The 14,316-nt window shown below is 37.0% G+C and overlaps 1 protein-coding gene across 6 annotated transcripts in view; it reads right to left on the reverse strand.

Moving 5' to 3' along the window:
* Positions 1–14,316, reverse strand: part of CHD9 (chromodomain helicase DNA binding protein 9) — a 101,437-nt gene continuing 87,121 nt past the window's right edge. For 4 of the 6 annotated variants that reach the window (XM_042797406.1, XM_032997738.2, XM_032997772.2 and 1 more), the window contains 8 exons: positions 14,094–14,257; positions 11,582–11,854; positions 10,554–10,722; positions 9,373–9,512; positions 8,642–8,863; positions 7,705–7,833; positions 5,610–5,714; positions 1–3,477 (listed from right to left, as the gene is read on the reverse strand). In XM_042797406.1, coding sequence (XP_042653340.1) covers positions 2,614–3,477; positions 5,610–5,714; positions 7,705–7,833; positions 8,642–8,863; positions 9,373–9,512; positions 10,554–10,722; positions 11,582–11,854; positions 14,094–14,257 — 2,066 coding nt within the window. In that variant the 3' untranslated portion in view covers positions 1–2,613. The remainder of the gene's footprint in view (positions 3,478–5,609; positions 5,715–7,704; positions 7,834–8,641; positions 8,864–9,372; positions 9,513–10,553; positions 10,723–11,581; positions 11,855–14,093; positions 14,258–14,316) is intronic. The other 2 variants (XM_042797407.1, XM_042797408.1) reach the window with 2 other exon arrangements.

A 14,316-nucleotide genomic window follows, 5' to 3' on the forward strand; every position in this document is an offset into this window, starting at 1 on the left:
TAGTCAAAGAATATGTTTAATAAAAAATAATTAAACTTCCATTTGCTCTATAGAACATCATAGAAAGTAATTCAATAAATTACAAATGACTTTTTAAGACGCTTGTTCAACTACAGAAAGCAAATTCAGACTACACAGAACACAACTGGCAAATATTGCAAATGTCCAAAAAAAAAAAACCCTGGACTAAGACTTGGATCATGAAGCCTGAAACAAGGGATAGAAATACAAGGCAATAACAGCTAAGGTTCTTTTAGTAACTACCAACACACACTTTATCATCACCTTGGATATCCTTTTAATTTTAACTTCAGTATTAGTGTAATTCTACTGAGGTTTCCTTATAACCCTTAACTTTATACAACCGTATTTGCATATAGTTTAGCTGATAGTAGGACATTTTTCCCCTTCTGGTTCAAACTGATTAAAAATAAACCCAATATATTATGTTCAAGTCTACACCAGCCTTCATTACTTGAAACTGTAATTGCCTTATTACATAGAAAGAATTACTAGAATGGTAACCAAACTCACTTGACCATAATTAGCAAAATACTTTATTTCATAAATCTGATATAAATTAGGTTTTAGCCACAAGATTTAGGATTTGTTTTGGGGGGTAAGGGTGGGTGGTGATGGTATTGTTGACATACTCCATCAGCGAACTAAGTTAATAACTGTTTGTAAAACTTTGGCTATTTCATAGATGCATTCTAATTAAATAAAAGTGCTATATTACAAAGGGCAAAATATTAAATATGCAATACCTTTCTTTCTTTTTTTTTTTTTTTTTTCCATGATGAAGAATTGCTACCCCCTTCTCTTGGCAGTTTTTAGTTTTCACTATTGCTAAGACACTGCATGAAGGGCCAAAAACCAGAATACTATTTGGGAAAATACGTAACCAGCACAATCCAAATGGTACTTGTATAATTGTGTAATTACATGTAATACTGCTTCTAATCATGGGGCTAGTTATTTTGCACATAGAAACTTATATTTCATTGGTAAAGTTCTTGATAAAAAACAACACAGTTGTTTTACTGTACAAGCAAGCAACAGAACTATATCAAAATATACAGTTTTTGTTTTTTTACTTTTAAATTTATCCCTTTGTAAAGCTTTTTCAATGACTTCTACTAGTACCTGTATCTATTTGCTCTTAACACTTGCCTATTCTTGGACCGCAAACGATGTAACCAAGGTCAACTGAAGTCTCAGTCAGTTCAAAACTTCTGTAAATGTGAATCTGGGCCTTGACTGTGTCAGAGTAATAGCAGCTTAAGAAGAAGGAGGAATCCTATCACACATCAAATATTAGACAGATTTTATATAGTAAAGGGTTCTAAGGATTTGGACTTAAACAGATGCCTTATGCCCTGTTACTGTGGTTTCTAGGAATAATTTGTCTTCCTTACTATTCAAAGTGCTTTTTCTTTAGTGGGTAACTCAGCATAATATATGAAATGATACCCCAAATAATGATTCTGGGTAATATTTAATATTTAGTCAGATTTAAATCTGTAGAGAAGTTTAAACTCAAAAGGAGTTCAAAACTATCTATACTTTATTTACCATTATTAACTGGTAACTCCAAGAGGTCTTATGACATAAAACACAAATAGAAATCTACACAAACAAAGCAAACAAACAATTTTTACATGAAGTATGCAGTGTTGAAAGGTCTTTTCAGTGGCACTTTATGACAGTTTGCCTCTTCTGAGTCTTGGGGAAACTACTCCTCATTTTGGGACTTTTCATTCTACAGAGGGAGCCCAAAACTTTGCAAGGTGTAAACTAAATAGATCTACATGATGCCAAGTAGAATGAGATAAGACAGTTTTTACTTTTATTTCCCCTTACTGCTGTTGAAGAGAACAGTCATAATAAGGAGGAAAAAAACCCCAACAGTCATATCTCAGATAACTCAGATTTTAACATGATATACAGGATGTCTTTAGAAAACAAAACAAAACCTGAAAACAAGTAATAGAAACCAATGTAAACTTCCTAAACTAACTCAGCTGAGGTAACAGGTAGCCAGTTTAATTGGCTGATTGGGAAAAATTTATCTTCTTTTAAACACACTTGTACCTGAATTGGAAACAGCAGTGCATCACAACACTAGAGCATTTTCATGTAATTAAAGCAATGGATGGTGATGTAGATTCTACAGCTTTCATGACATTCATTAGCTGCCCAAATTATTGCTGAGTTTTGATCTGTAAATTATAAGTGTCAAGGAGGCTGTAAAACTATATTCAAATTAAATCAATAATATGCATAAAGTATTCTGTGTTCACTGCAAATATATTAAATATACAGCTCTTACTTGAGCATTATTTTCATAAAATTAACCCCCCAACAAAATTATAATGCCTTTTGTTGTAATTTTACACCATTGTGTATTTGATAGTACATACAAGTTCAGAAACTTATGAACTTCAAGAAATATTACATGCAAAACGTCTCTGAAAGCAGTTTGCACTTCTAAACAAATACTGAAATGTTCGGTCAGTAAATCATTGATGCACTCAACACTGGGTTATTTACAATGAAATAATTAAAGAACAAATTCAAAATCAGTTTATAATTTAAGTGCAGAGTCTGGGGTCAGTCTTCATCACTAGAATCTGAGTCCTCAGATGAAGACGATGTACTATCAGATCCAGATGAAGCATCTGCTTTCTCTGAACCCTCATCTGTGCTGTTTTCATTGTGAGAGCTTGGCTCTGTTCCCCCTTTGTCTTCCTGATCTCTAACCCGAGAATTTTCCTCCTTTTCTTCTGTGGGCTTGGCTGAGCCCGTGTCATTGCTTTCACTGTTCTGTACATCAAAAATATTAGACTGAGACAAAGCTGGGATATGAAGATTAAGGCCTGGAGTGAGAAGCATCCCTGGGTAAAGTATGTTGGACAAAAGTAATGGGTTAAGAGAGAGAGGATTGGCAGCTGCAGCAGCAGAGGACGTTGAAGGAGAACTTGAGACAGAGTTTTCACCACCAGTATCTGTATTTTGGTCTTCTGTCCTTTCTTTCTTTGCATCTGCCTCCTTTGAATCGCTTCCCTTTTTTTCCTCTGAAATAGATTCTGTAGACTTTGTTAGAAGTCCTCCCATGCCCAGCAAGTTGGGTAATCCAGCCATCCCTGACAGCAGCATGGGGAACATGGCAGCCATGTTCTTTGCTTCTCCTCCAGTAGTTAAGCCAGCTGGCATTCCCATTAATCCTGCTGTTACCTGCAGCGACTGCAGGTTTTGCAGGTTTTGTTGTAAGGCCTGAAGACTAGGCAGATCCATTCCTGGAAGCAATCCGTTGGCCAGCAGAGGGTTAACTGATACGCTTGCAGCCGTGGCAGCTGCTGCGGCCGCGGTTGCCTTCGCAATCTCACTTTTGGGGCGCCTTCCCCTCCGGCTTACTTCCTCCCGCACAACAGGTCCCGTGAGAATACGGTCAAACATACCTTCTGGAAGAAACCCCTGCAGGAGACACAAGGGAGCATTTTTAGTATTTCGAGAACTTAAAAAAGATAGAAAAGTAAAAGCAAACAGAAGACCGAAGCGTACAGTAACAGGGTCAACGGTTATTCTGGGATGCTAGCACAGCAGAGTCATCTCCAGACAACTCACTGGAATTTGTGGTGACTTTGGGCTATCACATCTCAAACAACTAAAGGCCCATTTCCAGAGAGATGCCTACACAGGTATCCTCTCAGACACTGTGCTAACTCATCCTTAGAGACTGGTTTGCAGATGAAGCCAAATATAGCTGATCATAGCAGCGATCTCAATTTAAGATCTAAGCCAGCACTCCTCTGCAGTATTAGCACATTCCAATCATTTGGCAGTTTAATTAAAAAAATTACTCAATTTGAAATTATATATGAATGTGTGATTGCACACAAAGCAACACTCTCTGAGCCTCTTGTTACTGCTAGTGTCTGTTTAACATCCTCATAGTTCACCTCATCCACAAACATAAGAATAAACAGTGAAGACTCAAGCCCAATTAAAATGAAATTCAGAGCACTTTTTAGGGCTTGCACAGTATTACCTAGCCTGTGTAAGCCCTCCTACACAACGATGAAGAAAGAATTGCAATGGACACCAATATTCTCTTTGAAATGCATTGTCTTGAAAATTCCTCTTAGAAATGGCAATTGTAAGATTAGTTATTACTTGCCTCCATACTACAATAGACTTTTTAACTCCAGCAAAGATCTCAAATTTAGACAAGCCTAAACCAATCAGAGAAATTTAGAACTAATGCTCTGTTCTTCTGTCCTGTGACTAACTACTAAATTCTAAAAGTAATTCTGCTATTATTTATGCCTTTATTCACTGCAGTCTAACCTTATTCTAGTTACCTGTTTTATTACCAGAAAGCCCCACAAGGGTACTGGAGAGACTGACATATAGAACGTCACAGAAATATTACAAATTCTGTTGACAGTGAACTAAAAACAGTGAAGTTTGACGTGGTTGTTTCCTTGCCAGAGGCTGAAGGTGTTGCATAAATATAAAATACTTCTGACAAGTTATAGTAAGGTGAAGAATTAGACTTCACAAGAATATGGACAACACCATCTTCGCTTGTTAGACACATGGAACGGAAGTGTAACTGGGTTACCCAGAAACCAATCTTTATCACACAACACAGCTTTCTGAAGTTCAAAATATATCCTTATCTTCCAAAGCAGATGGGGAGTGAACTCAAAACTATAAGCCACACTTGAACTAATGACACTTAAAAGGAAAGAGATACCAGCTATCTAATAATTCCCATAATGAAAATGAGTACCTGCTGCTTTGTTGGAACTGTGGACAAAGTCTATCAAAAAACTTCATTCTTTTAAATTTAACCAAGTACTAACCTCAAACAAAACAAAATCTCAAACTCACTGAATGTATCTTGCTACTAGCAAGAAGCCGGCTCAGGACTACCAGGGAATGTACTACTATTATCAATAATGTTGTTGGTAATCCATATAGAAGGAATACACGGGCAAGATCGAAGCTGTAGTGCAAACCTAATCCTAAAAATATACCAATATATATTCATTCCCTCCACTGGGAGCACTAGTTTTTAGCTAAAAACAAAACCTCTAAGAAATAGAAAACAGAAATTTTAGGTAGTAGAAAATAGCTGTATGAATACTTGATTTGCATTTTGATTAAGGATAGTAGTTTCTTAAAGGTGCATACTGAAAGGAAATTAATTAAAAAGTAAAATAAATATTTAAAATGGTATTTACCTACTTAACTGTAGGAATAAGAAAGTATTCTGTGGGTTAATACCTTTCCTAAAAACCTTCAAGGCTACATTTATGAGATGAAAAAGTCACAGTATTATAGTACTTTCAACTAAATCCCTAATTTGGGGGTTGCCAGCCACTGTCCCTGCCTTCCTCCTACTCACAGCTGTGCCAGCAAACCAGTTTAGGGAGCTGAGCTATCAGAATAAAAAAAGCTAACATTGACTCATATTCTGCATTTTATACAGTACCAGAAATGAGAAGCATGCCTTCTGGCACGCCTTTTATTTCCTGTTTGCCTTGTTTGTTTTTAAGATACATTTCATATCACAGTTATCTTATTCTGCAAATACTCACAGACTGTTTTACAACTTCTCCCCATTCAGGAGCCACTCCATACTCTGGATTTTCTTTCAAGAACCTGCACAAATCCTTCAGAGGCGGAGCAAACGCACCCCCTACCTGAGAAGCAGAAGATAGAAGTCAGGAAATGCTCCTCATAAAATAAAAGGCAACATTCATATCTGACACACTTTAATTTTTGCTTTTTATAGAAAACAATGCAAATAAAGTCTCACTTTTAATTATCAATGAGTATGATATAGCTTTTGACTCCTTCCTGGTAGTACATGTGAGATACTCCTGATATGTTTTAAATCTACTAAACCCAAACTCATCTATTTTTACTTTGCAACTTCAGTATCTGACATTCCTGCTAGTGTTTAATTAGACATGAATGGAAGAGCAACCGCATGAAGAGAGAAAAACAGCGGTCCAAGTATTACCAAGAAGGTTGTAATTACAATCCTATTAAACTTTTCCTTTATCCACTAAGTCAGTCCTGTCCTATCATCTCAGTCAACTTCTAAAAATACTTCTATCAAGAGGTTCTGTTTCTCTTGTGAAATTTTCTTGTATTTTTTTCACATGAATAAAGGCCAGATTAAATTTGCTAGACAACATGTTCTAATAAAATAAGCAGTAATCTTTCAAATTACTCAGAATTATTATTCATACCCAGAAAGAAAGAAGAAATGGTAGAAAGTGAAAAAGAATTCCAGTATCCTGCTCTACTTCCTCTAAACACTACCTCAATCTCACATTTTCTAGGCTACTTTTGGTCCCCTCAACACCTGCTGCTAAATGTGTAACTGATCTAAAAAAGAAAATGAGACAACCTGAGTTTGGTGATGCAGAGAAGTTGAGGACACGTTACAAATGGGAAAACTGATGTTAATAAAGTCACAGAGTCTCAACTACGGTGTAGCAATTTATTAGAGAGAAAAAAAGGCCATCATAAAAACACAGGCTTTTACAGCAAGCACAGGTCAAATCTCTCACTCCTTGACCATCAACTTTGAAAAGATTCCTCAGGGCACAACTTAGTGCAGAGCAGCCAAGGTTCTGTTTTTCAAGAGACTAGCAACCACACAGGTTCCTCTTTAGAGCTGCTGTCTCAATGCACCAAAGAGATTGAAGACTCTCAAATGCTGCCCCACTTTCCTCTACAGATGCAAAAAGCTTCTGACCTTAATATAGCAGCACAAAAACACTTCCTGCTTGTGACTGCTCTCGTAACAAGAAGAAAAGCTAGCAGTATCACATGAGAAAATGCTCCAGACATCGACACAATGCCTCAGAGATTCCTACTGGACTGCTGCTCTGGTACTGCACTGACACTCAAAGACATCACCCCACACATGTCCAAATAAACAACAGTAATGTTCTCCCTGCTTCTCCTGAATATTGCCTTTTAGCCTTCCCCAAAGCCTATTCAACTGCATTATGCTTTTCCCAAACTTTGATCACCTGTCTAAAAGCGTGAATTCAACACGTGGTCTCCCATCCTCCACTGTTGGAATTTTATACAAGAATTCCCCCACTACTTTTGTTCCCCTGTTACACTACTGTTCAACCTAGCAATGTGATTTACAATGAATGTGTACTGGTGAATCATAAAGGTCAAATTCCAGAGAACTGAAAAAAGAAAAAAGCAAAATAATCCAGTACACAGGGTTTAAGCAATTCCAATGGACAAGTTTCTACACATGATGCACTACCAATATAATTTTGATCATGACAGAAGTAGTAATGAGAAGATGTACACAAAATCTACAACTTGTGAGAATGTTTCTACTTTGATCAGAACTATATATTTCAGTGGCCATACCTCTGTATTAGTCGATGGCACAAATACTGCAATACAGTAAGTGCTCATTTCTAGCTGAGCATAAACCATAGGATAAGTTTCTAGCCATATCTTATGTATTTTCATAGCTGCAAAATATTTACTAGAAGATCGTAACTGACTTTCCTTGCTCTGTGCCAAAACCTTAAACCCAAAACCTTCCATTGTACACAGTACTTTAGCAAGTGTAGTGTATACAGAATTCTTCATTTCAGGTAACTTTTCACTTGAGAAACATCAGAATGGGAACAGTATTATGAATACCTTTCTTGCATTTCTTCTATTTATGAGCTGAACACGTTCTTCACCAGTCAAACTATTAATGTCCAGTTTATTAGGGTTTCGACAACGGTGTCTTTTTTGTTTGGGCCTCCCGTCGTGCAGCTGCATCCTCTATTATAAAGGAATTAAAACCCAATTATCTTTCTGATATAACTTTAAAAAATGGTAAGATATCTGTGCATTCTCTAGAGTCAGGCATTCATTCGAAGTCATCTCTGATTTCAGAAGTATTTTAGTAACAATACCGATTCACTAATCACAATCATATAATAAGCAGCCCAGTAAACAGCACTAAATCCTCTCTAGTGCCTTTACCCATTGTTTTGTTTTAATAAGTTTCGATTTCTAACAGTGCTTTAACTGTCAGGAATGTCCCTACTGTTTTGTATTGTAACATCTTTATGAGGAAACAATGTTATTATTCCAAATGTCACACATGTTTTTCTTACATTCTCTTCCAACATAAACAAATCTCCAATTGAGAGGTAACATGAGAACATCATACCCACACAAACATCACTACAGCACTGTAACATAGGTATGAGATATATTCTACAGTAACATCTTCAATCTTCTTGCACATCACTAAACACGTTGCTACTCATTTTCAACTCCCATCATCAGCATTACGGTAATATGAGTTTTATCATCTTAGATGTTTTCTAAAATTTGAGGTTAAATTAGACAAAGATCAAATGTCTTTGTTTAGTATTGGTTTTCTTAGCAATTACATTTGTGAGCATAAAGGAGGGCTTGGGGAGCTCAAATTATGTAAAAAGAAATGAACATTTTGCTTTTCCTAAATAAAACGGAAGAACGAAGATGGAATATTTCCATGTAACATAGAATACAAATCCAAATACATTTAATGAGAAATGTTTTACTATTTAGCTAAAGCAGAGCTGAAAGGAATACTCACAGGAATACAAGCTCCTGAATCTTCAACATATCCAGGATGTTCTTTAAGCCACCTTTCTAAATCTTTCCTTTTTGGGGCATCATCACCTGCAAGCCTGGTTCCATCTTTTAGGTTAATAACAGGAACTGGACTCTCTGCATCAAGTATGCCTTGGGACTGCGTGTAAGTGAGTGCTGGGTTTATTCCTGCAGCAACCTGACAGGAGTTAATACCTGGATTAACCTGGAGAAATTAAAAACATTTGAATTTCACACACAGAAAACCAACCATCACAACTATTTAATGTATGATACAACGGAGGCCACTGTCCTGTGGATCATTAGCACACACTCAAGCACTGAGACTACTCAGGCCATAGGTAACTCCCTTTAAGTCACTACACTGCTAGGTCCCGTAACAGGTGTCACAGGAAAGGGTGTCAGAAGTGTTGCTAGGTCAAAGACTAAGTTTTTTGTAATACACTGTTAATTACAGCTCATCAAAACTAGAATTAAACTTACTTTTAGAAAACAGTTATCAATTTTGTATACATTTAGTATTTAGTAAAATTCTACCAGCTCTCATTTGGGTAGCCATAAACTGAAAGTGAAGAATTTCAGAAAAAAAAACAAACCCCAACCGTTTTTGAGTAATAAAAGTTTTTGTTGAATGTTGGCAGCTAGTTATGCTCTATTAAGGGATTAACAGTAATTTGGACCTTACTTTTAGATACAAAAATCAACTTTACTTACATGATTAGGCTGTTTATTTCTATTTATAAAGAGGACCTCAACTCCCTCCACATTCTTCCTTCTTCCTCTTCTCTTTTTGACTACAGGCTGACTGTCAACTATGACTCCATTGGCACTGGCTGTTAAGTGACTGGAAGTACCTAATTAATGATGCAATGAAATTAGTGTCAGATGCTTGAGACGTTTATAACAAGAAACATGTCTGAAGAAAAAAGGAAATAAGATTACTTGAAATAGTGCAAATGCAAGTTATTTCTACATGTTGTATCTAGCAGAAATTGCCTATTGTTTTATGACTGTTTAAAACACTATCAGTATCAGGCTCTGAAAAAGCCAGTCTACTATGAAAGTTTCCTATTACTGTCTCCTACCCTCTCCAAATAAATCTGTACAGGGAGGAGAGCTGTTTAAAACTGCTGACATCACACACGCACACACACACACAGAGGCAGACATCCCTAAAGCAGTGTTTGTAACAAGACCTTAATGATATGTTGCGAAAGAACAAGGAAGTACAAAATGCAATTTAAGGGTAGTATGTTTTTAAAGGAAATGTTCTCATCCACGTTAATCAGAAGCTGGTATAAATCAAGCACTCAATTCTAGTAATTTCAAATATTTTAATCCAAATTTTAACTGCTTACTTTAGGCTCATTTTTATTTGTCAGTGTACACCTACTGTTATTTTTTGTGAAAATAAACTAAGTTTTTGGCTATAAGCCAGAAATTGGTTCTAGACTCTTGTTCTCCACCGTTTCTTTACATGAGGCACAGCAAAGAATATGAAGAGTGCAAATTGACACAGGTATAAATCTGGAACCCTTCACCACTACTTACAAACTACCCACATTAAGTTCTGAGCTAAATTGATTACTGTCAGTCTAGAGTGATGAACTTCAAAATTATTAAAACCTTCTTGTGGGGGTGTTTATAACGTATAATGGCATCTTCCTAATAAATGAACGTTACAGTAACTGACACTGTGAGAGAGCATTCATGTGGTCCAACCTCATGCCTCAACTTAGGTGCCCGGTTTCCCTAACTCAGTGAAGAGAATTCTCCCAGATGGCAGTTTAGAAGAAACAACCTTGCAAACATCTCTCCACTGCCTATACATGGAGATGGACAGAAGCAGACAGAAGTTAAGATTTAATACTTACGCCTTCTGACATTTTATGTACCTGATTTGGGAAGTGATTTTGGGAAGTTGACAAGGCTGGTTTCTGAAGCGTTCTGGAGTTCGCGTAGCCGAGCCAGGTATTGCTGCTGTCCCAATGCACCTTCCTCACTTTCAAAAGGCCTTTTCTGAGACAGTCCCTGCTTCTGAAAAGTCAATTTCAAACCACCTTCCTGTTAAATAAACGCCAGGGTTAGAAGAGTCTCTTCTAAAGCAGAAACGACTACTTCATAAATCAGGATTCTCACATACGAACAGTTACTCCAGAAGAGTTGAGGAAGAATTAAAACACTGTATTAAAACCTTTAAAACAAGTCTTGCTTCTCCTCCATGTAAAAAAAAACAGATCTGAACAGAAATTTTATGGAACTGCTTCTATGAACATAGATTTTCAATTATGTACTATCTTATCTGAAGAAATCCAGACATCGAACGGCTGTCTACCTCCCTAATCCAGTCCTAAAGAAATGCCAAGCCCAACTATGAGAGAAAATTTTCATGTATTTTTATGTGCTGTGAACGTGTCTCAAACTATAGGTAAGGAAAATGTTTGAAGCTTGCAGCCTGCATTTAAACTGTGAAGTTTATCTATAAGCCTCTAAAAGACCACAAAATAAAGTGCTTGCTGGATAGGACATGCTGAAACATTTAAAAAAAGCCGAACAACAGAAAGACCTTTTTTTACTAACCAGATTTCTTAGCATAAACCAGGCTGTCTGAGGAAGTACCAGAACGGCAAAATTTCAATTCAGAGAGAAAAATAACAGTGATTCCTTCCAGTGGCTTACGCAAATTTAAAAACAAAACAAAAGACACCCCAACACCCCCTCCCTCTCCAAAAAAAAACCCAACAAAACAAAAACAAAAAACAAACCCAAACCCCAAACACTCAATGCCCAGAAGCAGCAGACCCAAATACCCACAAACAAGTGTGTGAAGGAAGTGAGAGTGAGAGCAGGCAGCCACTTGCAGGTAAAGCATGCCGCACACCGCAATCGCAATCAGGTCCTAGGGCAATAAAAATAAACATACGTCATTGATTTTCACTGTAAACTCCTTTTCTCGTACATGCTTCTTCACCTTTGACATCTGTGGTGATTGATCATATTCTTCCTTAACACCTGCAAGAGGGGGTGTTGGTGCACTGGTCTCACTGTAATCTGCAGCTGCACCTGGGCTATCCAGAAGTTTGGTTGTGTAGAAAGATGCCACCATATTGCTGTCATAGCTCCTTCTTGCTGAAGGCCATTTACCTTTCAACACTGTTTGACAAATACTGTCAAGTCGATTAATCATAACTCGATCCTAAAAAGCAGAGAAAATATTTTTTAAGAGTAATGCTCACCAACGCTGTACATGTTACATTCATGTATTATCTTCTAACTGGAAGAGAAATGACAACATTTTTAGTCACAAGACTCCACTTGCTGGATTTGTACTGATCCCCTGTAAAAGTTCATGAAAGGCACCTCTGAACGTAATTCCACCACCTGTAAACAAATATCCAATCTCTCTCATCTACACAGGGTTTGGGGCCTGCAAATGCATGAAACACTATTTCACTGACTTTTCAAGGAAATATATGGTAACTACCACAGTAGTATTCATAGGTCTGGCTTTGACTCATTGGTAGCAGTGTCTGAACCTGTGAGCAGCACCATAATGAAACTGGCAAACAGCATTTATAAACTAGAGCTACAGACTGTTATTCACATCTCATTTTAGCTTTTGAAACTATCATTCCTCATTCACATTCTTTAGACACCAAACACAGATTTGACTTCACATACCTGCATAATAATTAGGTCTTGAATCCAAATAAACTCAGCTAAGTATGCGTAGACTCCATAAACTACCAGGTTTTCTTATTATTTTAGAGTGCACTTCTTTGTCAAATAAGAAATTAATGCTAAAATTACCTGTTCTGTAAGCAAACATTTTTTTGCCGAGTTCAAATCCCTCCCCTATATTTAAAGTAGTCTGATTTTGTACACTCTGAATGTCATTTTTCACAATCTGCAAAGCACATGTGACATGAAAGTTATGTTCCCCTTCTCAAAATGAACGTTCAAAAATTATGAAAACTAGTATTAAGATTTAAATGCATCTTCCAGGAACAAACATAACAACAACTAAAAGCAGCTGAAGTTCAGAACCTACATCTATTTTTCCTGTTTCATCACCCTTTTTGTTTCCTCTGTTGCCTTCTTTTTCAGACTTTCCTCAACTGCTTGACATTGAAACTTTTCCTTCATTACAAGCTTGTGATTTGAATTTTCAAGGTGAATTGCAACTCATGCCTATTTCGCAGAAGATTTTGAAATGAAAGGTTTTTTTTATTAAAATGCCAGTGTATTTTTTTTAATAATAGCACATACCTAGCAACACACTAAACATGCTAAAACATTTCTTTAAAACTATTAACATAAGCATCAAAAAAACCTGTCACAAAATATCACAGGGGCTTTCCTATACTTAAAAAAAGTCACATACTAAAATCTTAAGTGTAACAGTGACTAAAAGCAAGTAGATGTTTCAAATGCAGAAAACGCCCAAGTGAACCTCATTATACACCAAGAAAGAAGCCTATCCGAAAATACATCACAGTTAAAGTTTATGTAGTGAACAGGCATTCCAGCAATTCACACTTTTTGCTTCATCTCCTTGGTAAACTTAGCAATTCAAAGTATAAGAAACTGCCCTCTGGTCTTTCAAGCTATGTCTGCCATAGAAATTCAGATATGGCTGAAGAGCTTAAAAATACTCAGTGTTGTATTCAAACAAGATGAATTTGGGTGGTGAGACACTGGCCCAGGGTGCCCAGAGCAGCTGTGGCTGCCCCCTCCCTGGAAGGGTTCAAGGCCAGGTGGGACGGGGCTGGGAGCCCCCTGGGCTGGGGGAAGGGGGCCCTGCCCGGGGCAGGGGGGTGGGGACTGGATGGTCTTTAAGGTCCTTCCAACCCAAACCGTTTGGTGATTCTATGAATTTCCAGTCACTTAATGTTACTATCTTTTCAAAGTATACTTTAGAATTTCACTAATTCACATACAGAATCATACAGTTAAATTTTAACATAAAAGTTGTATTACACCAGTGCTCCAGTCAGCCTATACTTTAACATGACTCAGGATTTTGCAATGTAGCCGAAGGAGTCCTACTACTATTAAGAAAGTTTTTCTAATACTTAGCTTATTTCTTGCTCTGTTTCATTTTTTACATTCCTTTGGACTACTCTAAACAATTCCTCTCACAGACTTAAGATCATCCAAATACCTGATAAATGATCTCATTTTCAACTGAAATATGCTTCCTTTAAAGCTTTGTTTCCTGTGTGAACATTCTCTCTTTCACAGATACAGCTATAAAGCCCATGTATAAAATGCTTTGTCATAATTCTACTATAATTTACCATGAACAAAATCCTGTTTCTTCCAAGATCTCTCCACAACTCAGTGGTATGGTTTTAACATATTTAATTGAACACTAATATCACTGCCCACCTTCCCCTACAACTTTGTTTTTCGAAGCAGTACTATGAACTTGCCTTTGGCCAGTAGGAGGCAGCCAACATGTATCCACCTTGTAGGAGATAACTGGAATTTGGTGTCCCATTGTTCATCTGGAAACTGTCTTGCGTCTCATCTTGTGTTGTGCTCAGAGAGGCTACACTCTCTTCATCATACGCTTTTATATGCGGGGCTCCTTCTGCTAAATAAAACCACTGAAATCATTTGATGTCATGAAAAAGTTGAACTCTCATTGTAAGA

Source organism: Tyto alba, unplaced genomic scaffold, assembly GCF_018691265.1.
Source record: "Tyto alba isolate M040663 unplaced genomic scaffold, T.alba_DEE_v4.0 Super-Scaffold_26, whole genome shotgun sequence".
NCBI lineage: Eukaryota > Metazoa > Chordata > Aves > Strigiformes > Tytonidae > Tyto > Tyto alba.